The 26324-nt window shown below is 39.2% G+C and overlaps 4 protein-coding genes across 4 annotated transcripts; 3 read left to right on the top strand and 1 right to left on the bottom strand.

The window, feature by feature from the left end:
* The first annotated feature begins 6499 nt into the window (after nucleotides 1-6499).
* Nucleotides 6500-8977, top strand: LOC114873464. Its single transcript, XM_029181825.2, has 4 exons — nucleotides 6500-6526; nucleotides 6774-6839; nucleotides 7424-7534; nucleotides 8239-8977. Exons 1-4 carry the CDS (start codon nucleotides 6515-6517, stop codon nucleotides 8458-8460), a joined length of 411 nt encoding a protein of 136 aa, XP_029037658.1. The 5' UTR covers nucleotides 6500-6514; the 3' UTR covers nucleotides 8461-8977.
* Nucleotides 8978-12262: 3285 nt separating this feature from the next.
* On the top strand, nucleotides 12263-17402 carry LOC114873199 (endothelin-converting enzyme homolog). The gene is made up of 17 exons (XM_029181273.2): nucleotides 12263-12427; nucleotides 12773-12845; nucleotides 12986-13083; nucleotides 13162-13215; nucleotides 13283-13340; nucleotides 13415-13605; nucleotides 13788-14025; nucleotides 14118-14370; nucleotides 14439-14715; nucleotides 14929-15084; nucleotides 15149-15384; nucleotides 15470-15579; nucleotides 15648-15706; nucleotides 15821-15869; nucleotides 15939-16125; nucleotides 16340-16516; nucleotides 16981-17402. Exons 1-17 carry the CDS (start codon nucleotides 12415-12417, stop codon nucleotides 17152-17154), a joined length of 2403 nt encoding a protein of 800 aa, XP_029037106.2. The 5' UTR covers nucleotides 12263-12414; the 3' UTR covers nucleotides 17155-17402.
* Nucleotides 17403-17603: 201 nt separating this feature from the next.
* LOC114874135 lies at nucleotides 17604-20102 on the bottom strand. Its single transcript, XM_046286536.1, has 7 exons — nucleotides 19971-20102; nucleotides 19555-19693; nucleotides 19400-19512; nucleotides 19133-19228; nucleotides 18961-19020; nucleotides 18758-18893; nucleotides 17604-18493 (listed from the first exon to the last, which is right to left on the bottom strand). Exons 1-7 carry the CDS (start codon nucleotides 20100-20102, stop codon nucleotides 17604-17606), a joined length of 1566 nt encoding a protein of 521 aa, XP_046142492.1.
* A 4333-nt stretch (nucleotides 20103-24435) lies between these two features.
* LOC114874130 lies at nucleotides 24436-25347 on the top strand. The gene is made up of 2 exons (XM_029183100.2): nucleotides 24436-24717; nucleotides 24934-25347. The coding sequence occupies exons 1-2, from the start codon at nucleotides 24436-24438 to the stop codon at nucleotides 25345-25347; spliced, it is 696 nt and encodes a 231-aa protein (XP_029038933.2).
* The last annotated feature ends 977 nt before the right edge of the window (nucleotides 25348-26324 follow it).

The raw sequence follows: 26324 nt of genomic DNA, 5'->3' as shown, positions 1-26324 counted from the left end.
TTTGTGATATACAGCGCTGTGGTAGGCGATCTAAGCGCTCCCTGGCGCATTGCGAATGAGTCAAATTGAAATTATGAATTTTCAAACAAAAAATAATATTATTCAAAATAAAAATAAGGAACATTCACTAAATATTAAAGATTGAATGAATTATCAGTCCTATCTAAAAATAATTACTCTTTGCTCAAGCAAAATGATACATAGCTACACTGAAGCAGAACCGAAAAGAAAATGTGTAGTTTTTAGAGGAGGAGACTTACGTAACAAAATTAGTATAACTTTCAGATACTAGTACGATATCGTACGCGTTATGCGAAAGTTAAGAATGTATGAAAGAGGCATAAATATTAAAATTTATATTGTTTTGAAATCAATCTTTTCAGCTGCTGCAATTAGAAAAATGATTAACTCTCTATAGGCGCGTGTAACTTTGTGGTAGCATATAAAATTTCCATGGAAATCATTCAAAAAGTAGCACACAGCTGGGTATTGCCGATTGAATTGCGTAGCGCAGAGAGATTTTTCCGTTCTACAAAGAGGGAAACGGTATGCTTTCGGCTACGATGCAATTCAGTTATGAACTGTTTAATACAAGATTTTACGAGGCACCGATTCCCGGTTGCGGTAATCGGCGCGTATTTTCTTCCGGGATGCAATACTACTTTTCTATACACCTTCATCGCCACGCTTTCGCGATGAAAGTTCATGCACGCGGTTGCTATCGGTTCGTAATTCGGTCTACCCGTCTTACCGGAACACTCGATAGATTAAGTACGAATTTCCTTAGAAAATCAGCTAATTTCTTACTTGAACTATTAGGTTAACAAACGCATCATCTTATTATTTCGTAATCGCGGTTGCTGTGAAATTAAAATCGTCGTACACTGACGTGTTTCAATATCATTCTGATTCACCTAACTTATTATTACATCATTATTCCTTCGTGGAGTATTATTTCTGCTGATTCACAGTTTGTTGGAAATCTTGAACATTACTTATTCCGAGGAAAAAATACGCGTTTAAATAATTTTCTTTTCGATTTTCATCGAAAGTTTGAGCGAACTGAATCGATCCCCCAGGCTAGCATCGTGTTAAGCATAAACCTGTTAAGTAGATTAAACGAGAGCTAGTTGCAAAGTGGATAAAAACAAGCTGGTAGAGTGAAGGGTACGTTAGATGGAAGTATCTTTCAACTAAAAGTGTCGAAGCTCGTTGGAAGCCTCGATTCCAAGTTTGTCGTTCTCAAAGTCATTGCCCGCGGCTCTTCTAGAACCAGATGAAATAACGTTACCGCAATTCCTTCCACAACGTTCCACGTTTATTCCACCGTTGGTCATGGTTTCTTTTCTTCTTTTTTTTTTTTCGACATGTTTCGGTTGATAAAGAATCCCATGGATGAGTAACGATTCATAGGATTAACTTGACCTCGATCTGGTTGGAAATCGCAATCGGCAAACATAATGCTTCGTGGCTACAGGTGCAACCGAACAAGATTACAAAATAGAATCACTGAGCATTACGAAACGAGATTAGTGTGCTAATTTATCAGATAAACGAACGCGCTCCGTTTAATCACTTTATTGTTGCCGGTTGTACTTCAATCGGGGCGTACATGAAACTTCATTACAATATAACTTTCGCCTTCTTCTGTTTCCCTAACATTTTTCCACCGTTTTTAACTTTCTCGTTTCTGGGTAACGCGTGCATCGCGTGCAAGCAAATTCTTTCCAATCTATCGACACCTCAAGTGTAATGTAATCGAGTAATTAGTCAAAGAATTGTGTTAATGATGCGAGGTAGCAGATTGAAAGGATAAATCTGAAAATTAACGATCCATATCGTTAATATGCTGATTGCCACAGTAAGTAGATTAGAAAATTACTGTTAGGTAGTGAAAGAAATTGATTTCCAATGCGCGACTGTCGTTCAGGCTAATGTATACATTCAATGATTTGTAGGAAAGTGTTGAACAAGGGTTGTTCGATCTCCGCTGTGTTCCGTAACTCGGTTACCGCTACCGCGATACGTATAATTAAATAATTAAACGATCCGATGGCGTAGCCCCGACGCATGGAACTTTACTTTCTAAGCTCGTTGGCGTGGCCAGCGCCCGCAGATATGGGAATCCGTGTTGCCCTCCGGGCATCGGCACCGAGATTGTTGCAATCGCCATCCTTGGTTAAACGTATCTGGAGCACTTGGCTCGCGTTGGACACAGAAAATCACCGTCCATGACGAGCTTAATTTCGCGATCATCACTTGCCTTCTTCAGCTTCGGGTCATTTAATCCGATTGCCTCTTAAAGAAATTTTTAATCATTTTTCTCTTCGTTAATTATTGCTTCATCCTGTATTACCAGTCGAACTTTGCTATTCTTCGAATGCATTTTTATTAGCTTAAGTAAGGAGAGAAAAATTTTCTAGGAAAATGAAGGAAAAAATTAGGTACAGTTTAAAATATAATCCGGTCACACGGTATATTACCCCTTCAGCAATGCCCACCGTCAAGAAACGCGATCACCGCTGCGACAAGAAATCACATTCTGCCGATCGGGAACGATCGAGGTCCGCGAGGACAAATTCAGCAATCTAACCAGCTGAAAAATACTCGAGGAATGCATTGAAACGACCACCTTAACTTCTGCCATTACGATCGAAACGTGTCTAATAACCATAGAAAGGTTCCAATAAAAATGATTGAAAAGAAACTCCATTCAATAAAAATCAGTTAATATTAATGTACGATGGATTTGAGTTAATTGCACAAGAATTATTGCAAAAATCCTTATTTACGACACCTGCGTTTACTAGTAGCTCGATTAATCTATGTAAATTAGATACAGTTCGAGTAATTTACACGTTGTAACCTTTCAATGTAACTTGCCCCATTTTTTTTCCTTTTTATTCGATCGTTATTACACGGGCTTGATCGCCGTTTATTGTTCGATTTCACCAGCGTTCCTTAATTGTTACGGAGAGTTTTAGGAACCGTTCACTTTGGCAAGAAATTTCCTCGCAAATTGATATTTCACGTGTACGAAGCGATCGAACTATGATTCATATGTTTTTCTGGCATCGGTAAGAACGTACTACAATTAAAAGGAAAAAGATATGAATTGTGTAACCGTGCCATTCGTGGTCAACGGTAATAGGTAATCTAAAGTTTTCTCGAGTACCGGATTCGGATAAAGCAGAAAAGATTGATAGGTAAGAAAGTCGGAACAGGAGTGAAACAACGTTTTGCAGGCAGGATTAGATCTGGACGTCCAACAAACTTTTGACTCGCTTTGCTTACCTTGATTCACGATCGCGATTTTATCTGCGCGAACGTTGCTTCATTCGTGGTGCACGGAGCTTCCTTGCTTCGCTTTCCTCGTGCAACGATCACCGGAGTTGCTAATCGCCAAGTTAGATCGTTTTTTCGCGATTTTCACCATGGGAAACCCTGGCCAGGTTTCGAATTTCTGCTCGCTCAGCCGAGCATAAATTAGCCCTTTTGTTGTCTCGGACGAGAGATCAGAGTTCGCTTCCAGCTTTTCTATTTTTCATATTTTCAAACGCCGACAGCTATTACTCAATACATTTAAACGTCAATCGAATGACAGATGGTTTTCACCGGCTGATTGACATACAATCATCGACGAGGATGGTAGTTGACATGGTTGCGGAAGATTTCAGGATTCCATACGATTTTTCTCTGAATAAAGGAAACGAGACTGGTCGGGTAAAGCGCGTTACGTTAGTCGGGCTCATTAGCAACCGATTGAACTCGATTCAAACTGTACCGACGGTGAATTCATTTTCAAGTTACTTTGTTCGTTCCGCGGCGTTTACAAATGGGTAAAGATCGATGGTTAATGTTTCCCTCTGCCGGGATCAGGAAGTGGGAAATAACGACGTCTCGGATCGTTAAACGGATAATTTATCAGGGGATCGATGCATTTATCCTAGATTTCACGAGGTGCAATGTAACGTGTTGCAATCTAATCGAATCAGATATATTATAGTCGCATCCCTTCTGATAGCCAGTTAATTAATTTGACAGATAGCGGAGCGGGATAAGAAACAGAGTAAATTGTTCAGAAATGAAAGGAGGGTAGTAACCAATAAGGTACTATATTGCAAAATGATTACAGAGCATAAAATGTTCACGGAACCATAAACCGCCAAATATTCCATTTTTAGTTACCACTGTGCCGAAACACTGTACGAATAATCGGGATCGTTAAACTTTCCAGGTTTTGCAAGAAGTCTCACGACCACGTTAACATCCGTGCAGGGTTGCTTGTTTCTCGGTTGTACGAGTTCAGAAACAACGAGTCTAACACGCTCGGAATTGCGCAAAGTCCAAGTGGTGACTGGTAAGACGGTTGACCGTTCCGGTATAATTGCCAATCAGTCAAAAAAAGCGTTCTTAGATAGGGTCGCTGAAAGAAATCCTAAAAGATTCGCGAGAAAAACTCGCCTTATGTTAGCACTTAAGTATTAACCCCTTCACTTATGATTCTTTTTATAATTACGCCTGACAGAGGTAACTATTGATTGCTTCAATTTTAAATCAAATAAAGAAAAATAGCAAATTATAATTGGAATTAAACATAAAATTCAATCGTGTACTATAGGTACCAATTTTGACACATTTGATCTGTAAATTGCGTTACGAGTGCGACACAATGTTTCACGGCATGGGATTAAGATGGAAAACTACTTCCTAGCATTATCTATGATTTGCATTCTGAGGTCCGATATTACCTGGGATCTCAAAGACGTTCACTGCAACGTTAGATAATTCTCTTTCCTTCGCGCGTTCCCTGCCACCGTAATCGAATGCACGTGGTTTCGATTGAATAACGAATCTTCGCAAAACAGCGGGTCAAACTGTTTGCCCACATCACGAAGATTAGCCAACTAGTTGCACTCCCATGTAAAGGGCGGCCAGTTTTCTCGGAAAGGAGATCTAACAGGCCAAAGGTAGCGAGAGAAGTCGTTTTACAGAATCCGTGCCAAGGTGGAAACTTCGCGAATTCTTGCAACCTTCGTGGCTGAAGATCATGTAGAACGTATCGGTTCTCTTTTTCAACTTTCCATCCCCTGTGTAATAATTATAGTTTCTTGTCTAAATTTTAGATTAATGATATCGAAGTAAGAAAGTAATTGGTATTGCCAAATTGGTCAGACTAAAATTCTTCCTACGTGTTTTTTTGATCTATCGAACATTGCGCGATCCTGATCGAAAGAAGTGTATTTCCATCGTTATGGTAACACGGCAAAATTCAGCTTCAATCTTCATCTATCCCGCCCTATTTATCCCAATTATCCCTCGCGTCGCTAATAGGCACGGTTTACGACTCGCCAATTTCGTAAGCGTTGTAAACTTAACGAGCTGACCGACTACAAGCGAAGTCGTAAATGCATCTAGTTCTGGGTCGTGTATTTATATTGTTTAAATTTCGTTCCTCCATGTGGAGAAATCATAAATAAATCATATTTTATGATGCTTATAAAAATAGAATCCAAGTTTAATACTCGTGGCCTTAAACGACGAACGACTAATTGCCGATAAATTTCATTAACGACACATTCATTTACAATGATTCGATTCTGTTCTTTTTTAATAGCCGAATTTAATTCAACGTGATGCGTTAAAAAACGCGTGGTCGCGTTCTAATTTCACGTTTCGCACAATACCCACCGTAAACGGAGAACAATAAGCCGGCTGTACAGCTCACTTTTTTTACACAATTATATCTTTTCGTCGCTGATGAACATATGTTGCCCTAATGAATCGAGGTCTTCGTGTAAAATTTTGCAACTTATAAATGAAGCAACGAGAAATGGATCGTTTATTATGAAATTGGTGCAACTCCATGTATGATCGAAAAGAATAACATTCTGTTTGGTTAATTCTCATAGCAGACTTGAATTTTTCAATACAGGAAATTGAAAAGGAAATACGTAAAATTTCATAAAATGTTCGGACGAAACCTGGCAGCGAGTTGCGTTACGTCAATTTAGCCGGAAGTCGTGCTTAATTTTCCGTTGTGTAATTGTTTCTGTTGCCATCGCTGTTTCGAGATGATCGACAGGATATCGTCTTGCAATCTAAAGAACATTATTAATCATTGGAAGGAGAGGTGCGCGAATGGCCGATGAATTTTTCGCATGATTCGAGTTCTCTGTATTTTCCGTCGACCATAAGGCGTTCCGTGATAAACCAGGTCAATCTTTTGCAATTTTTCCCATTTTCCTTTAATTGGTTTGAAAATTTGAATTTTCCTCGGTGTCATCGTGGTTACCGGAAGTATGGACGATATTACGATTGATAGAGCGCCGAATAAGGGGTCCGAAAGGGTCGATCGCTATTGGTGAAAGGGGTCTGTATGCAATGCAATCGTTGTACCCCCGCCTCATGTTGGTTCCCTGGGCCTGGGCAGGGCACCGCTATAAAAGCATACCGCGTCGCCCCTCAGATACGTAGTGTTTTCCCGTGTACTGCACTAGAAAAATCGCCCACAATGAAGTTCGTCGTAAGTTTCAATCCACTTCGAACGATTCTATCGCTAGGATCGTGGACTTAGTCCTAACTGAAACCAGCTGAGTTTGAACTTAGAAAAACTCTTGAAACACCGAAGGGTTTTCTGTGATTTCTGATAGAAAATTTTTAACTTGAATCGATATTTTAAAATAATATCAACTTAATATATTTCATTCGGATCGAATAGTATTTGATATTACATTATTTGTACTAATAAATGAATTTTTGTTTATTTGCAGATTGCTCTGTTCGCCCTTCTGGCTGTCGCCCATGCCTATCCCGGAATCTACGGGTATTCCGAACCGGTAAGTGAAACCAAAAACCATAAAGCAAAGTATTTATACTGATTTTTGATTATGTGAAACAATTTCAGTTAACTAGTGCACGTTCCATAACAATCTTCAATAATTTCTTGTATTTAATCGAACGAAAGGCTAAAATGTAACATGGTTTTGTGAGGTAAAATAATTTCATTTTCTCTGCGTTGTTGAATCTGAAGAAAAACAACGTCAATTAACCAACTTAAATTTAACATTTCTCTTAGTTTCAGTAGAATTCTGATTTACTCTAACAATCTTCGATGTTAATTTATTTTACTATAACTCTGTTCTGAGATCCAAAGTCTGATTCGACGAAAGACTTGGACCTCAAGGATTCGACAGGAAGAGAAATCCTTCGATAATATCGTCTAATCTAATCATTTCAACATTTTTCTTCTGTCATTCATTTTAATATTCTGGAAACTGCTCGTTCTTCGACGTCGTTCCTCGACAACCGAGTAACTGGACGCACTCGGTGGGAAATAACTAAGAAAACCGTAACCAAGTTTCTCGTTCACAGTTTATAGAATCATAGATACATTGAAATTTCGTGATTTTGGGATACTTAGGTAGCGCAACCATGGCAAGCGCCTGATCCTTGGCAAGCTGCTGCACCTTGGCAAGCGCCTTCTTACGTTAAGGTCGCTGCACCTCCAATCGTGAAGGTGGCGGCACCTCAGGTAACAAAAAATATGATTTCAACTTAATATCGTGCCATCAGGTAACCGAAACTACAGAAACAGTCATCGATATTTTCCTCGTCACATTTTCAAACACCTCAGACTTTCGACAGTATACTACTCAATCAAGTTACTTCCTCCATCATCGTAATACATCAAACATACTCGATGATTCCTTGGACAAGTACTCATTTTCTATGTTCAATGATTCGTCTAATACCGAACGGGTAGTTACGTGTCACGTAACGCAACTTTCCAGCTGCTCGAAAGGGGAAATCGAACTCTTAATTGAATTCTTCGTTAATCAAGGGAACGCAGGAACCTTCTAAAACTGCAGGCGATTTCGAGTTCCTTGTGCAATTTCGTTTTGCAACAAGTTGCTCTAATTCTCCAAACGTCGTTGATTTTCCAATCATTCTGGTTTCTAGCCTTACACACACTACACGATGTCCATGTTTCTAAACCACCATAGTCCATTGGGATTTCAAACATTTCTGCAAGAAATTCTTTTAAGGGAACCATGGGACCATAGAAAAGTGTTATTCAATTACAAAATGGTAGCGCTGACACCATCGCTGTGGTAATATTCTTTAAACGATAAAATGTCTAGTTGAATATATCGGGTCTATGTCTCATACCGCAGCGAATGTGTCATCGCCCAGCATATCAGATTAAATTAACGTGTGAAACGTGTGCTTCTTCAGGTCCATGCTCCGGAAGTGCATCACGCGATCCAGATCCCGCAACAGCAGTCTGTTCCACCGCCACACCCTCAACCCCTGAACATTAAGATCCCCCATATACCGATCGTGAAAATCCCGTACCACGGAGCCAAGGTGATCACCCCTCATTTGATCGGCGTTGAACAATACGTGGAACCCGTGAAGATCGTCAAGGCTCCCGTTCACCACCAGCCCTGGGACTAAGGTAAACCACGTCACCCGTTGAACTCGCTGGTCCAGGGTGATCCATCCTGGACGAGCCGTCCTGAGGTGCATCCATCCGGAAGTAGCGACGACGCTTTACGAACAACCGCTAACCAGCATGGCCAACATCGAAATTCTCTTGGCAGGAAAGAAACAGAGGAAATACAGTTGAAGAAGCATCCGGGTCAACTTTAACCCAGCGTTGCTCGAGTTCGTTCGTTTCAGGTGGAAAAACAGTATTCTTTAGGGACCAGAGGGAAATCAGTATTATCCAACGAAGGAAAGAAAAACCATGAACGATGGAACGTCGGGTAATTTGCTTTGGAAAATGAGAAAACAACAGCCTCAGGATCGGCGAGTATTTTTGGACCACCCGAAGACCTCAGACCAGGCAGCCAATCTTTAAGAAAACAAAAAAAAAAGTTTACTTATTTTCCTTGTTTTTTTTTTTTATACACACGATACACGTTTACACGAGCGCAGCGACTTTTATTTGATAATTTACACCATTCCTATCCTGTTCCTCGATGAAATTTGAAATTATTGTGCGGTATGTGACAACAACCATGACATCGGTGCCTTCATTGTATATTCTCTTTTCTTCTTTCCGCCTAGTTCCAACCCCTACCTTACCCACCCCTACCATACTTCTGCAACAACACTTTTATTTATTTTCTAATAAAAGTTAATTTTTATGTCTTGTGATAAATGGCTTGTAATCATTTCGTTCGTTCGTTCCTCATTTTCAATTCTACGTTTAAATAATTATTTTCAAGACTTTCTTCATCATTTTCGTACATCGTTTTAATGGTTGTATAGGTATACAGCGTGGAAGTTGCACGATACAAATCAATCTAATGTCGCCAGGGTAACGAATCGTCCAAACAAAAACGTTCAACCCCTTTGTCGTTGTTTTCGTAGTGCATCGTGCCGGAAGGCGAGCGATTCGAGAAGTTTTCTTTGCACGAAAATCGATCGATCTCCATCGAATATCGAAATGTCACCTTTCGTAGCTGTTGGATGCAATTATTGAAGTGTCGCAATGTTTTTTTCAATCATTTGTGGGAACCTTGAAAGAAGGTATAAGTACTCTTATAGATAGCAAGAGTATCGAACCGTGAACGTTACTTTTCTATAAAAAGAAACAGAGTTTTGATCAAGTTCTGTCTAGAATAAGTGAGAGTATTCCTTGCACACGATTTGTAACACCATTCTTCGTTCCAATTTTCCATTCTAAACTCCTGGTTACGCAATTTTTTATTTTAAACATAATTCCCAGGAGGCTACAACGTACAAATTACGTAATGGGAAAGTGGAAGGAATCGTAAGTCTAACGGTGAGATTCGATGCAGTAATCATTCGATAAAAGAAGTGGAGAAAAAACTTATGTGAGATCATCAAATGATTCATTTTGAGTTCCAAGGAATTCTTTTACCAACACCATTAAACTTGAAACTGAGTCTTCTTATTTTACTTGATATATCTGAAAGATTGTATAGAAAATTGTTGCACCCATCATGGTCTTACAAAATAAAAATATCGCGTGAGGATAATTAGAAGCAAGCCGTATCTATCAATTAGTCGAATCGTTTTATAATGGAATTCAATTTACTGGTGCGTGCAATGAAATTCCACGCAAAAATCCTCCTTTTCTTCAATGCGTAAATACGTTTCTGCAATTACGCCTATTTCCGCACGACGAACCGGAAAATGGTCGAATCGCGTGGCGATCGAGCCGAGATAGACCGGCACTTCCGTATATTCCATCGATCGTCCGCTTCTATTCTGCATTTCACCCGCTTGCGTAATCGCTTTGACACTCGTAATCTAGCATAATAAATTGTGCTCGTTTTTTTTTTTTTCATTTCGTAGCTGGTATTTTTCAAGTTGGAGAGAGAGAATGTTGTACAAAACGATCGGAACACTACGGAAGGGCATCGTCTAGCGTCTAATTACGTTACCGATGCATTTTAATGATCCTTACGTAATCATCTGCTACGCAGAACTGTTACAGTTAGCGTGGAGAGAAATTTTATTGTTCGATTTCTTCTGTACTTTCGCTTTATGAAACTCGATCAACGATTTCTGAGGACTCTGTTTAAAAAAAAGAAGGTACAAGGATTTTGCGAATGTTGCAAAATGCAAAATACTTGATTTATCGTCGCGATAAAAGAGACGTTATTTAGTAGGTTTCGTCGAACATATTTCTTCTGGATCGCGAGATTAATAATACTCAGCTGTTCTCTCAGGCCTGCGTTCATTTACATTTCTGACTGGAAAGTTTCAGTTAGCCGCGGGTACTTAATTTGCAAACGCCCTTTCAACGACACCGACCGAGTCGAGTACGCCTTCGGGCTGGTTAGCGAAGAAATCGAGGACTGGAGCAGAGACAAAAAATAAAAGATTTGCAGTGAATTGCAATGAACGCCTGAGGGTACAGCTCGGAGTAGTTTCCTTGAGAACTAGAATTCTCTGCAATGTTTTACCGTTGAGTTTCATACGTCCGATCGAATGGCACCTGACACACCCGTTAAGTATAATTATCATTTCAGTGATTGGAAAAGTTGTTCTGATTTTCTATTAAGCATTAGGAATCAGAATTGCATTCAACTTCACTTTGGAATTTAGTTAATTAACAGTTGGGCTGAGAAAGTTCAACGACACACGTGTTCTTCATTCTGACACGTGTATGAACAATGTCACCCACTATCACTAGGAGACATCCAGGAACAATATTGATCGCTAGAATAGCTTTCTATTGCGATTGATTTGATAACCTAGTTTTTTTTATTTGTCACGCATACTAAATTATTATGTATTGTCGTACGAGGAGACGTGTTATATTTAAAATGGATTTTTATAAAAATGTCAAGTGATTTTGGGGTCTTTAATGCCGGAGCCAATATAATTTGATTTATATATTCATTCTTTATCTCAACAATAGCTAATGTAAATTTTAACGAAAATAGCTTGATAAAATTAATAATTTAAAATGAGAAATTTCAAGTCAGTCATTTTGACTATTCGATCGACAAATAATGCGAATGAAGGGAGATTTGTCTTGTATAGTTCCTACTTTCTCCTGTTTAAAGCAACATCTGCTAGGCTGACTAAAGAAATTCTTATATCACTAATAAGCACAGAGTAATCAAGTACATTCAGCATGCAAATGCCATGAACATAATGTAGCTATAATGATTCTAATCATTAAACAGTGACAGTAAAAAATGGATGAATTCTAGTTACAGTCATCTTATAATTAATTGTTTTTAAAGCAAGTAACGTTCCCTTCCGTTTCGTCAAACATGAACATAAATGATATCGACCAGACGGTTTCAAGGAAGTACATGATTTAGTGATAAACTCTGCATACTTCAATTATGAAAAAGGTCGAATGATACTATCCATTAATCGTCTTTAAAACTGCATCATTAAAAAATGAATATTTCTTTTTTAATGAAGTTTTCCACATCTTAACTGTTATAGCAATAAAAATAATTACTTGATTGTTAATTATCTGCTGAAATTAAATTCGCGGAATTATAGAAGTCGATATGTTAAAATCCGAAACAAGATTAAAGTGTAAAAAGAACGTCAGAAATGATATATATTTTCAGTTCAAGTTCGCGTCCTTAATGCTATACATAACCGTGTTACCACCGGAAGTAAGAAGACCATTCCGCGATGGCCAATTGTCCGCAAGATCTAACGACAACACCAGGAACTTCATTAATTCTTCACGATGCTCTAAGTAGGGGAGGAGACGGTGTGCGCGAAGCGCACAGCTAGGGCGGAAAAACACGTGGCTGGGGTGAATGTAACGACAGGCACAGGTGAAAATAGACGTAACGAGAACCACTGGCTAAGCAGGAAAATGTGAACGTATGGATAGACCCGTTGTCCCTCGAGGTTGTTCAGTGTCGTCAGTTCGATACGGTCACTGGGCCATTCAGCATGAACCGACGCAGTGAGTATAGTTATAATTTTTATTCAAACACTTCCGCTAACTCTCTATAACCCATTCGAACTTCGTTTCATTCGTTTCTAGTTTGTTTAACAAGATCACACCTGATGACACACCTTATGCGTCTTGCCCTATCTATAGCTTGTAGTAGACGACGCACCATATGCGTCTTACCCTATCTATGACGCACCATATGCGTCTTACCCTATTCATGACTCAGCACAAGTGTTTTGTAATGAAATTGATAGTATCATTACTGAAATAAAATCTTGTTTTTCAAGTGGATAGTTACAGTATCCTCAGTACTGCGGTTTCCCTTAGTTTTATTCATGTTCTCGTTTTTCACAGAGGATGAAACCCAGTCGATTTATACTGTCTCCAGCCACAAGAACTTGGTAGCGATCAAATCCAGAAATGCCTAGTAAGTGAACGGGAGATTGATGTCTACCGGTCTTCTGTGCCATTAGATCGTATTATTACATAGATTAAACGAGCGGCGAGGAAGCCGCTAATTTTTCCCCACGCGATAATTAGATCCGTCCTATCGTTCTCTTGTTCCAGCTTAAAGAAACGGAGACAAGTACCGAACTTTTTGATGATTATGTTGTTTATTCTGATTGCTCTTTTGTTAACGATGACGCTGGTGTTTTCTATACTTTGTGAGTAAATATTTGATAATAGATAAAACGTTGAATATTTACCTTTGGCTACATCATTTTCTCTTCTTTTTGTTTTAGACGCAATAAGAAAAGAGAGACAGTTGTGCGAAACGGAAAAGTGCGTTCGCATAGGTGAGCAAAAATCAAAGATTCTACTTCCGCACGATTATTTAAAATAATTAGAATTTTGTTACTTTAGCGGCTAGTTTGAAAGAATCTATGGACACGTCTGTTGATCCTTGCGACGATTTTTATAAGTGAGCCACCCTGCAAACTTACAAAGTATTTCAAACACTTTGAAAAGTATTTGACAAACGTTCGTGCATTTCAGGTATGTCTGTGGAAAATGGCCAGATGAGCATCCTATACCAGATAACAGTTTGACAAATTCATGGTTCGAGGAACGTAGAGAACGCGTGTACAGAAAAATCAGGGAATCGTTACGAGAGAATGTTACCAGAAACAATGTACCCTGGGCAGTGACACAGGCGAAGATATTGTACTCCAGCTGCATGGACGTGCGTACGTTGGTATTTTATTAAATGACCCTTTCATTATATTTTAAGTATTAATGGTAAATTTGCTATGTCATATTGCAATAGAAGGCGAGTAACTTTAAAATGAAAAAGGTCGCAAATTAAATTTCCAAAATGAGATTTTAATCAGGTGCGAAGAGAAGTATAAATTCTATCTAACTCGTTCAGATTCGATGGACGAGTTGGGAGTGGCACCACTGTTCGACTTATTGGAAGAGCTCAATTTACCCTCGATTCCTGCGGCATTTACCAAGAAGACCACTGATTACATCGAACAGATGGCCAGGGTGAAGAAAGTTCTAGGAAGGGATATCTTCTTCGGTTTCGACATAATCCCTGATCCACGAAACACCAGCAATAACATCATGGTGCTGGACACGCCGATCACTAGCAGCCCATTACCCAAGTATAATTTCTTCAAAAATTCATTCTTCTTAGAACTTCTTAGAATTCTATCAGGAAACAAGCTTCTTCATAAAATAATTAAATTATTAACAGTGACAAGGAGCTAGAAAGACGACTGCACTCGATCAGATCGCGTTTCCGGAAACTGGAAGACGACGAAATTGAAGATGAACTGACGAGCGAACTGAAGAGTGCAGAATTAAAATACATGACCGAAATTATTAAACAGGTTGTCAATAATGGTACCCTGGACGCTTGTTCCATGAACCAGTCTTCGTTTCCTGAAGAGGAAGATCTGGAGGAAGTTGTCGAGACTCTCTACGAGTTGAGTAGCACTTTTTATTACGTAAGTGGTACAAATCGAAGGAACACTAATTACAAGTAAGATAAATTACAAGTGTTGCATGCTTGCAGTTATCTCGTCTGGAAAATAATCAAAGCATATGGGACGTAGACCCGACAGACGGTGATTACATGTTGGTGGATGATCTTCAGAAGTTAACCGACGAATACGTGACGGAAGTGAATTCGACCCTTGCTCCGAAACCGCTGTGGAAACCATTTATCGAGTCAGTGTTCAAGGACATCGATACTTTGGACTTGAACAGGAAAGATAAGGTATTGATCGGGGATTTGGAATACTTGAAGGAGGTTGCTCTCCTTTTGGCTGCTAGCGACGAGGAGGAACTAGGTAAAATTCTACAGATCGTTTCAAAAAGGAATCCTGAAAATTGTAAATCATTATTAAGGGATAAGAAATTGGAAAGTCCATGAAAAATTCGAAATTCTAATTTTCTGTCAGTTTTCATTGAGTAAATCATTTTTGAAACACCTTATACAAAATGTACCTTTTCTCAAACGGAATAATTTCTAATATTTTTAAATAATTATTTAAATATTCTAGAAACATATATTTGGTGGGTGATCGTTGACATCGTGGTGCCCCATTCGTCTAGCACGTTGAGAAAAATTTGGATAAACTACGTGATTGAAATGACCAGCATCGAAATTGGAGAAGCAAAATCTCTGCTTTGTGCTTCGGCTGTGAACGATTTGATGGGTTAGCGTTTCTAAAAACTATTACAAAATTCGAAGGTTTCTCATCCAGCTGTGCTATAATTTAGGAATGGCGGTTTCATGGCTGTTCGTGGATCCTCAGTTTCACGAGGACAAAGGAAAGAAGGTGTTTGAAATGATGGGCGACATAAAAGAGGCTTTCGCATCGCTGGTTCTGCGAACCGACTGGATGGACAAGCAGACGAAAGCTGCCACTTTAGAGAAAAATAGAAAAATGGAATCTCAGATTGGTTTTCCTGATTGGTTGTTCGATGAACGAATCCTTAATGAATATTACGAAGGTGTAAGAGATGATTGCTATATTTTAATTTACAGATCAAAGTGTTAATATAAACGAATTTATTTTGAATCATCCTCTATATTTTTAGATAGATCTCTCGGAGACGGAATATTTGAGCAACATGATCCAAATTATTCGCTTGATGTCTATTTCTGAATTGGAATGCATCCATGAAATTAATTATAACAACGAATCATAGTAAGTTATCATTTTTTGAAAAGAACAATGCAAATATAAGATTTTTCATTGAATATTCTGTTCTTCAGCTGGGCGACTGATCCAACAGACGTAAATGCGTTTCACACCTATCAATTTAATCATATAAGTACGTAACAATTAATTACTAAATTCCAAAACAAATCACAGTAGATTTCCACATTCGTTGCACCTTGAAACTAACCCAAGCTGACCATCTATTGTCTTTCTAACACGCATGCAGCGATACCAGCAGGAATCCTCCAGTTTCCATTTTACGAATTGGGTTTGGAGTAAGATTGAAATTGAATAATTAAATATTCGAGCTTTTATTAATATATAAAATGTGGTTTCTGTTTTAGATCATTGAATTACGGAGCTATAGGCACGGTTTTGGGTCACGAATTGACTCATGGATTTGATAACAGTGGTAGACACTATGATAGCGATGGAAATGTTAGACAATGGTGGACGAATGAAACTATTTTACGGTATAACGAGAAAACCGACTGCTTTGTTAATCACTATAACAATTATTACGAGGTTGAGGTAAATATTTTATCTTCTAATAGAAGATAAATGTCTTCATTTTTATTTACTCAATGTGAACGATCTCAGGGTCGTCTAAGTTTTATGATCGAATTCCTGACTTTTGAAAGGTTCTTCTTCGTGATACTTGAGTCTTATAATCTCGACCTTGCCAGAGTTTGGTTGTTCGATTAAGAAGAATGCGGATGGGTTAATCGTGAGTCTGTTCGAACAGGTAGACGATTACATCGACGGTGAACGTACGCTGGGCGAAAATATAGCCGATAATGGGGGCCTCAGAGAGGCTGTCATCGCTTACGAAAGATGGAAGGCCAGACACGGCCAAGAACCTCTACTTCCGGGATTCACTCATCTCACTCAAGAGCAGCTCGTTTTTCTCGGTTTCGCCCACGTAAGAATTGAATAAACAAATCACCTTCATGAAAATTTATTTTATTTTCCTAGAAGAATATTTATGGCTAATAAATACACGATGAAGAGTACTATTACGAAACGCTGTCCAAAATTGTATTAATTAAATTTGATAATGATTCGAGATTAAAAAACACGAGGAAACATCGTTGCATATATTTTCTTCAACATTTTGAAATAACCAATCTTTTATGAATATTGATCACTTTGCTGTCATGTGATTCAGATTACACTTGTCAGAAGAAGTTTTATGCAATTTTGTGGGCAATTTGTGAGGTGTCAAGCGACTGGAATTGCAATTATAAAAATTTTTACTTTCTGATACTTCATGAATATTTCATCCAGTTTCATCAGTTTTATCCGGTTACACTTTTTTTCTCTCGCTTGCCTTATAATTAAGGCTTGCGCAGAAATCGTGCGTGATATTTTTTATTAAAATTTCAGGTATGGTGCGAGTCGTACACTCCAAAGTCTCTAAAATGGATCCTCTTAGATTCTCATTGTCCTGGCCACGTGAGACTCCAGGGAGTCCTGAAGAATTCCAAGGAATTCAGCGAAGCATGGAAATGTCCTGTTGGATCGAAAATGAATCCTCTGAATAAGTGCCATGTGTGGTAATGGTGTTTCTTCAATTAATAAGAATCTATACGTTTCTTTCAGCACTTGCCACATCTTCCTCCTTAAAGTACTCTAAACTTCTGCAAACATAATTACAGAACTCGCTAATTAAAACCCAACAAACAATCGAGCTTTTATACATTTTCTACAATTACGTTACGATCCTTGCATTAATCGATCGTTACGAAATTTTAATATAAACTCAATAATCACAGCGAGTCCTGCGATTTCCTTAATTCTAAAATGAAAATACGACAATGTTTGTAATAAAAGAATTTATTTACTTATAATGTTACATCTGTTTCTATTGCTAGAAAACATTTGCCACCTGAGACTTCCATAATACACAGGTCATAGTTCACACATCATACAGTTCACTACAAAGTACCTTATCATCTTCTAAGTCTCACCATCTCCAATTAAAAGACTTTCGACTCTCTGAATACTTTTCAATAAACGTATCCCCCGTTCGCGGCCGTCGGCTGAACGTACTCGTTAGCTGGGGTGACGTGTTGTACAACGGTACCCTTCAGGTTGTTGTCGGAGGGCAATAAGGGGTTCTCGATGGCGATGGAATCTTTGCTCTCGAACACCTGAGTGGTGACTGGCGAAGCTGATTCTATCTGTGGTGCCGGGGTTGACGGAAATGTAGGTAAACTAGGTAACGAGGGGAACGAAGGTAAAGAAGGTAAAGAAGGTAGCGAGGGAAACGAGGGCAAAGAAGGGAAGTTCTCCGAGAAATTCTGGAAGAAATCACCGATAGGACCTTTCTGGACTTGGGTGTGGGTCAATGGTGCCGCGTTGGTCTTCACTGATTCGACCACCGTGCGTTGAGGCAACACTTCCACCGATTGCACTTTGTGAACTGGAGCCAGAGTTTCCACCTTGTGGTGTGCTGGCTCCACATGGGTCACGGTCTCCAGATTCTGCTGCACTGGTTGAACCTTGGTCTGTGTCTGCACTGGTGAATAATTCTGCACCGTGCTCACGGATGGTTCAGAATGTTGCACGAACTGCTGTGTGAGAGTCTGAGGCAATTGGTAGCTGGTTTGTGGGAAAGAGTAGCTGGTTGGAATCGCGTTACTGAAATGAGCAGTTAGAGGTTGTTGGAACTGGACCTGGTGGCTCAGGGTTCTCAGAGGGTAATCCACTCCCAGACCAGTGAATCCAGTGTGAAAGGTACTGTAAGATGGTTGGAGGCTCGTGTAAACGGTGGTTGGAAGACTGTAACTAGGCGCGTTGTAGAATCCTCCAATCGACGATTGGAAGGTGGGTAAGTTATCAGTGAACAGGGTATCCGCCTGTAAGCTCTTCACTCCGGTGGCATAATGTGCGACTCCTGAAATAAAAATTACATTATTCAAAAAAATTACATTTTTATTTCAAGATCCTTATCGCGTGTTAATTTATTTCCACAAAAAATAAGCAAGATGACCAGTATTTTTTGGTGTGTAAATTATTCAAAATGTTGCCGTTCGTCATGCCACCGACAAGATTTAAAAATTCATGCGTTACGTAACAGGTACGATATTTTTATCAATGTTCCCTGACATTTGCCATTCGATTATTAAAAGATTTTTAAATAAAGCTCAGGTGTTCTTACCTTTACTGACGGGCGCTTGTTGGGCGATCTTCACTTGCGGAGATGGGACATTCAAGAACTGGTGATCTTGGAGTTGGGTTTTTACTGTCTTCAGCGTGGTTTCAACGCGAGAATCGCCGGATGTATCAAGCGTGTTCTGTACAGTTACAAATAAAAATTTATTTATCCATTCTTCAGAATTACCTTGGAATATATCAAATTACCGCGGTGTGATGGACCACTGGAGTTCCATAAGAAGTTGCAGGCGGTGCAGCTTTCACAAACTGCAACATGAAAATTCAATTTTAAAATTATACTTCAATCGTCACTGTCTTAACGTTCCACCAATCAAGGATTAACAATGATACTACTAAAAATTTAATAAATTTATCGTACATTGGTCTTCTCAACAGGGACAGAAATTGTCGCAGTCGTCACCGTCTTCTTCACTTCCGCATTTACCGGTATGTACGTGTTGGTCAATTGAGGAGACTGAAGAAAAACACAATAAATACCATGAGGAAAAAATGATGCTGTTGGAAAGAAGTTCGCTGTACGAAAATATCATCAACAGGTCATTGAACTTGTTTGAACGAATCAGGTAAACACACAGAGGTCTGTCGTAATTACCTGAACCGAGTCGGAGACTTGGAAATTCGGTACCGGAGTTGAATACTGAATTACGTCAGAGGTTGGTGTCACGAATTCGTTGTTCAAAGGAGTACCCGGTTGATATCCTGGAGGTCCGTAGCTGTTGGAGGGCAGATGGGCATGGGCTCCTTGGTTCTCTGTTTCCGGGAAGGAGTAGGAGTAATCACTGGACCCTCGTGCATTTTCGACCACGTTTTCGTGGTGGTGATGATGATGATGTTGATCAGTTCCATAACGGGGATCGCCTGGCAGGATGTCCCTCTTTTTCTTCTCCACAGGCACGGCCGAGGAGGCTGCCAGGCAGGCCTGAAATATTTTTCAAAATCGTATAAAAGATTTATAAAAATAATAAAAATTACAGTACCCAAAAATATTTTTATTTGAGAACTTGTGAAAATTAAAAAAAATTAAATTTAAATTTGCAGAGGACTCCTGGAGGACCAGGCTTTTTTTTCCAGATAATTGTAATTTGGGATTGAAATATTAACTAAGGAAGTGGCGCAACGTCCATAGGGGAGTAAGAAAATTATTTTAATATTTATTTAAAATTTTTTAAGTGATCGTGGAGGAGGAGGGTCCTTACCAGAATGACGAGTAGTAGTTTCATGTTAGCCGTGTGATGTTTCGATGAAGAATCGAGTACCATCCCAAAGATATGTCGAGTTTTTATACTCGGCCGATGCTCCCTCCAGTTTATTTCCCAATCCAGTGGCATTGGCAGAACTAGATTTTTTAATTAACTTCTCGAAGGCCTGAGACATCGAGATGCTCCAGCGTCGTGGATGAAATATTTCCTGAACCCTCTGTCGTGTTGGTGTCGTTCGTACAGAATTCTTTCCTTCGTTTTCGTATTAGTGTTCATACGTTCGTTCCTTTTTTCGCTCTGGCACCTTTTACGTCCGATGCTTGAACAGACTGTGTAGCAACGAGGATGATTTATGCAAATTCGCCTCGTTCCATCTTTTCTTCTCTTTCTCTGTTCCGCCGGGCTCGTGTACGCCCATTATCGCGGTTCGTCGAAAGGAAAAGAAGAAGCTTTTAAAGGACTTTGATAACGTACGACAGATTTTTCTGAGGTTTAATGGACAGCTGACCACTCCGTGTAATCCGTATGACTCAATCGTAAGTTTAATCGATGGTAACTGTGTCCTTTGATATATTTCCTTGAGAGCTACGTTGCGTCACTGGTGTCTCATAGGTTTTTAACTGTTGGGAAAGCAGGAAATTGAAAGAACGATAGAGATTTCAGTAGAAGAATGTGAATGAGCTACGGTATGATTTCTAATTATTATATTAAGAATATTGATATTAGGTTACGAATATGCATATAAAATGCAGATCTACCTACCAACATTAAGAAATAACCCTGCGATTTCATTTAAATTGTAAATCTACGAATCCTTCATCCTTGACCTATAATAAATATTTAATTATTAAGAAATTGTCCCATGTTTCTTTTTCTGAAAACGAACTTTAAATTCTCCTTTCCATGAAATGAATATTCCTCCATAGCTAAATGTTAATTAGATTAACGTTCGTGAATAATTAAAATAAGGTGGAAACTTCGTTTTCAATATTACTTTCAAGGGTTCAGATGAAGGGTACAAGATTGATAATTCAAGTTCTAAGGAATATCTGTGCTTAGATTCTTTTCTCTCTGTTTTCAATGGGATTTCGAAATTCTCGAGACATAGCTTGTTAATTATTTATGTGATTAACGAATGTTATTTGCTTTCTTTTGTGGATAATTTAATCCTTGTTAGCAGATTGTTTCCATTGTTAGAACAGGTGTTACTTTTGAAATCATCTTTGAAACGACGAATTCTTTGAGGATTAGGATGCTCAAGGTTCAGTACTCTTTCTTGAATGTCTTCTAGCTAGATTAGTAACCTTGAACAACAAAGATTCCACTCGAAACTCGTAACATTTCAACCATCGTCTGGCTGGATCCTGTCTTTGCATGACGAACGATGCCAGTTCAAAGTCACTAAAAACACTGATATTCCATTAATTATAAAAGACTAATAAAACCTTTGTTACGAAAGGAACTGTATAAACGTCTGATTAAGTTGATCGATGAGAAAAAAGTTAATAAATTATGAAGCTGTTATGTACCGTTGAATTTATAAAGAGATAATTAAGAGAGGTGATTGAAACAATATGCATAAAATAGATTTTTGTGTTGAGAATATTTATTTGCACATTAGGTGGAGATATTTATCACATAATTTGAATTTACGCTCTTTTTAAATTCGAATAGCGCAGTGGCTCTATCTGTTAACAGCGCGTTGAAAGTAAATAGATTTCAAGAACAGCCTGTAGATAGATTTCTTCTCGTACTTTTGAGACAGAGAAAAGCTACTAGTCAGGGGCCAGATCTATGGATCTTTTAAATAAAAATTTTTGTACTATTGAAGGTAATAAATTGCAGTGAGAGTCAATGTCGTGCAAATCACTGCTGAACTTATGGGATCATTAGACATGTGCATATTACATTACGTTTCTTTATGAACATCACTTGTATAGAATGTTGCGGAAGGAAAGGTGTTCCTGTTCTAATTATTTTATCTTTCGACTTTCCACTAAAGTATAATACGACGGGAAGTTTGATCTTTCTCTAAGTTTAAACAGAAAGTTGGTGGTTTTGCAGGTTGAAATTAGATCCTGCGTGCAGGTCTCAAATATTTAGTACACGACCCTGCTAAAATTTCATTAGATTCTAATGAAAATTCACACTTTCTGATTTGTTCAAGTTTAGAACCTCTCACGAGGCATTCTTTCGTTCTTCATTTCTACCTTTTTCAACTGTCCGCCTTTCTCCAGGCAAATAGACAAAACAAAAATAATACTAGCCAACTTTTACTATCGTTTATCGGCTTTTGCCTAATGTACAATCGCAATGAATAGATAGGAAATTTGTATTGTATAATAAACAAAATAAGTTTCTTAGACTCTAAGTTGACTCAAGTTTTGAAAAAACTTTTCTTGTCAACCAAGATTGATAAATAAAATTTAGGTAGTCCAAAGTGAAAAACCTTTTCTTAAGAATCTTAATTTTCTAAGATAATTTAGGACAGCCACCGGTAGTCCAATTATTTCATTAGACAAGCTGATTGGTTTCGAATGGAAACGAATCGTTTCGGCACGGTATTACTAGCTTTCATTGAAAGTGAGAGGAGAAAGAGGGCTGGGCGAATAATGATTTCACTTTTGCTTTTGTATCGAACCGGTTTTTACCGCCCTTACGAGAGGACCGCTTTACCGTCACCGATTAAACCCAAAGCTTGTACGCTTCGATCGGATGGATAAACGTTCCATTACGCTTACCTGACCGGCACACCCACGCAGCTGATAACCGTCTGGTACCTTCTTAATACTTTGATCGTGAAAGTTTGCATCAAGTGCAGAGTTCTGTCATTTTGATTCTCTGTGTCGACTTATCGGGCAGCTGTGAAACACAAAGTCACAATTCTAGGGCCATTTCGCTACTTGTGATCGATGGAAGGGTTACTCACCCCGGATATACAGGGTTAACGTGTCCCCTTGTTGAAAAAGCTTTGTTTAGAAGCGGAAAGGTGAACCATTTCCTCGCGCGAGTACGTACGAACGAAAGAGCCAGATGATCCAGATTAATCCTTTTACTTTGGACGGTTCTTTCAGTGTTCGACAACGGTAATCCTTTCACCGTTCTCCGCTTCGACCGTGAATCGTCCTGCGCGTTTTGTGCGCACGGAATTGCTCTCACCATTCTTTTACCGGCCGGAAATTGAGTCGCAGGAAGTAATTGGATTTTCTTGACTGTTGAAAATCGAAAGGGGAAGTGCGATTTAACGTGGCACCCCTCCGATAACGAGGATTCCATGAGCGCGCAAACGGTGAAAAGGTTTCTAAAAATAAAACAATCATCTTTGGATCGAATCATCGTTGCTTTCGAACTAAATACGCTTATTTTATGTACATTCGAGATAAATATTCCAAAACACTCTTTCTTTTCGGATAAGAAACATTTTAACATATTTATACAAGCACTCACTGGAGGAGAATAAAATCAATATGGTTATTGGTGAAAGTTGTCGTGATTTCAGGACGATCTCTTGTAAATTACGATAGCTGAAACGTTTCAATTGAAACGTCGACGCGTTCTCTTTAATCTTCTCGAGGAACGGTAATCCACGATACAAAGTGTCATCGTGAGTAATTGCTTGGACATCTCGGTTGCGCAAGATCGCATACATCACGCGTAATGTTTACGGCACTGGAGACAATTTAAACGTCGAAAATATGAAACAAAATGCAGTGACAAAAGGATCATTGAATAATGAAGTGATGCTGCGCGACGGGGTCAGTTACGAAATGGTAAACACGAGCATTCAGCGGATCTCAAAGCAAGGATGCTGCTGCAAGTAGAACCGAGTTGACTTGATTACGGTTGAAATCGAGCGTGGTGCTCCGGAACGGACGCGGGAGGCCGGAAGTTGCCGCGGTCGTTGAACTTCGGCCGCCCTGAGAAGAGCAAGGAAAAAAAGGAGAGAAGCGGAGACAAGATCAAGAGAACGTATGCCAGTCGGAAAGAGAGTGCTTTCTTCGTGAATCGGTGACGGTGAAGGTCCCCTCGTATATAAGGAACAGCCTGTACTGCAATTGTCAGTGTGATTCGTCTCTATTCGAAGCAACTATCTACTTACACCCACGAACCTGATTAAAGATGATACGAATAGTAAGTTCATCATTTGATTAAACCGGAAGCACTTGTGACCAAGGAATCGTCTTATTTTTTAATTGTACATCTGTGAACGTGTAATCAGAGTGAAACAAAGGGTTTCGAGGATTTGCAAATTAGGATCATGAAGTGTATTAGAAAGTGATAATTAAGAGCAGAGAGGGGCACTTTTTGGAGAAAGTATTTTAGATGCAGATTTTTGTGAAATTTCGAGTGAAAGTTCATTTTAATACTCATTTATGTTAACCCTTTCGCTATGATATTTTTTTATCGGAAATTAATTAGTATTCAATATACGCTCTTCATAGCGAAAGGGTTAAAAGCAACGATGTACCATTACAGTTTAAGATATTTTACAAATTTTCAATTTTTGCCTTTTGATTTGGGTAAAGTTCAGGAACTTTTCAATACCGTGATCGAACGTTTGCAGTTTTTGTTCGTCCTGGCCGTGGCCGCCGTGAAGGCCTCTCATTTCTCCCTGGAAGGCCATGGTTACGGCAGTGAACCGAAGCTCATCTCGCAATCGGTTCATCTGAAAGAAATACCGACGAAAATCATTAAGGTCACGAAGACGGCTGTTGTCAAGGTTCCAGTGCCGTATCCAGTCAAGGTACTCAATTCATCGTTAATTTTATAATTTCTCTACAAATATAACTTTATGAGCCGTTTATGAGCCGTCCGGTACAACCGAACCCATGTCCACCTTTTTCTTCAAACCGCAAGCCGAACGATCTGATTTCTCGTCAGACCACGAAACAAGATAGTCGCTCCTCTGTCGGGCGGTTCCGGACGTTCTCTTGATCTAGAATTCCTTTCTCTTTTGTAGGTGCCCCATCACATACCCGTCCCTGTGCCGGTGAACCATCCGATCGCGATTCCGTACACGAAGCTAGTGAAAGTCCAGGAACACGTGCCGGTGGAGGTGTCCAAGCCATACCCGATCGAGATTCATCAGCAAGTACCTGTGGTGGTGCCGAAGGCGGTGCCGATACCTCAGCCGGTACCCGTTCCTCAGCCTGTGACGTTGAACAAGCCTGTATTTTACCCGGTACCACACCCGATCCCTTATCAGGCGCACAGCCAGTCGGAGGAAACCGTCGGTGGCGTGGGTGGTTATGATTCCGGTGACCACGGTGGTCACGAATCGGAAAGCTATAGCACTTACACGGTGAACCAACAGGGACACGACCAAGGAGGAAATTTCCAACCATCTCAGCCTGATTACTCCGACCATCATTAACGAACGAGGGGTTCAAGTTGTATATACTATGTATATCAGCAAGTTGGTCTTGTTAAGTTTCTGTTTGTCATTTGTTCTTTTTGTTAACTCGTTTAGACTTTGATATACTTTTTAATAAATGTTTATATTTGTACGTGCCTTGTCCTCGTTATCGCTCCTTCGCGTGTAACAGGTGAGATTGAACAATTATCGAAAGTGGTAATTAAACAATGACACCGAGAAAAAGGTGTCGGGTATCACGTCCACCTTTCATGCTCCAACGAAATGGAAAGTGAGTTGTCCTGTCACGGTTTGGTGATTCACGTAGCTGGTTCAATGTCTGCGCGATCTATATATCCTGTAACTGGGTCTATTCTTGATCTACCCAAGGCGTGAAAAATTGCAACAAATGATCGTGATCAGGTAGAACAAGAGATCGAATGGTATCAGCAACAGGTATCTGTAATAGGAATCGTCTAACCAGTTGAAAACTCACTTCCCGTTCCTCGTGCCATGAAAGTGGACTACAGGTTTTAAATATGTAATCTAAATAGTGAAACGAGTAGTTCCGGACGACTGAGATTAGAACTTTTTAAAATGATTTTGTAGTTCATCAATGTCAGTATTAATTATTATTTGAACATTTTTACTAGAACTTTCTAAAAAAATACGATGAAATCAATCTATTACTAAAATAAAATTATTCTTCTGATTTCATTCGAAAATCTTGTTTCGCTTTTTTCAAGTTACATGTTTTGTGTATTGCGTAACGGTGATATAAGGAGAGACAACGAGACGGTAGTTACACAGTTATTTCCACCCAAAAATGTTTGCTCCATATCCGCTTTTAATTTACTTAATTATCATTAAACGTTCCTCTAATTTCTTCCATATCTAACACGACTAAATTTTCCCACAGTAAATTGTACAAAGAACAAGAAAGATGTTTCATACGAAAAAAAATCCTTTATTTCTACGATGCAAAATGGACGTCGATT

The sequence above is a fragment of the Osmia bicornis genome, chromosome 7 (assembly GCF_907164935.1).
Source record: "Osmia bicornis bicornis chromosome 7, iOsmBic2.1, whole genome shotgun sequence".
In the NCBI taxonomy this organism is placed as follows: Eukaryota; Metazoa; Arthropoda; class Insecta; order Hymenoptera; family Megachilidae; genus Osmia; species Osmia bicornis.
This window is presented reverse-complemented; position numbering and strand designations above follow the sequence as displayed.

What these genes read in the sequence shown, in the direction of transcription:
- LOC114873464 (XM_029181825.2), top strand. An exon ending in TCTACGGGTATTCCGAACCG is followed by an intron (nt 6,840 to 7,423) that starts GTAAGTGAAACC and finishes TGGGATACTTAG; the next exon opens with GTAGCGCAACCATGGCAAGC. An exon ending in TGAAGGTGGCGGCACCTCAG is followed by an intron (nt 7,535 to 8,238) that starts GTAACAAAAAAT and finishes GTGCTTCTTCAG; the next exon opens with GTCCATGCTCCGGAAGTGCA.
- LOC114873199 (XM_029181273.2), top strand. An exon ending in ACAATTATTACGAGGTTGAG is followed by an intron (nt 16,126 to 16,339) that starts GTAAATATTTTA and finishes CTGTTCGAACAG; the next exon opens with GTAGACGATTACATCGACGG. An exon ending in TTTTTCTCGGTTTCGCCCAC is followed by an intron (nt 16,517 to 16,980) that starts GTAAGAATTGAA and finishes TTAAAATTTCAG; the next exon opens with GTATGGTGCGAGTCGTACAC.
- LOC114874135 (XM_046286536.1), bottom strand. Translation starts at nt 20,102, where the DNA reads ATGCCACTGGATTGGGAAATAAACTGGAGGGAGCATCGGCCGAGTATA. An exon ending in AACTACTACTCGTCATTCTG is followed by an intron (nt 19,694 to 19,970) that starts GTAAGGACCCTC and finishes AAAATATTTCAG; the next exon opens with GCCTGCCTGGCAGCCTCCTC. An exon ending in CGAAAATGCACGAGGGTCCA is followed by an intron (nt 19,513 to 19,554) that starts GTGATTACTCCT and finishes AGAACCAAGGAG; the next exon opens with CCCATGCCCATCTGCCCTCC.
- LOC114874130 (XM_029183100.2), top strand. Translation starts at nt 24,436, where the DNA reads ATGTACCATTACAGTTTAAGATATTTTACAAATTTTCAATTTTTGCCT. An exon ending in CAGTGCCGTATCCAGTCAAG is followed by an intron (nt 24,718 to 24,933) that starts GTACTCAATTCA and finishes TCTCTTTTGTAG; the next exon opens with GTGCCCCATCACATACCCGT.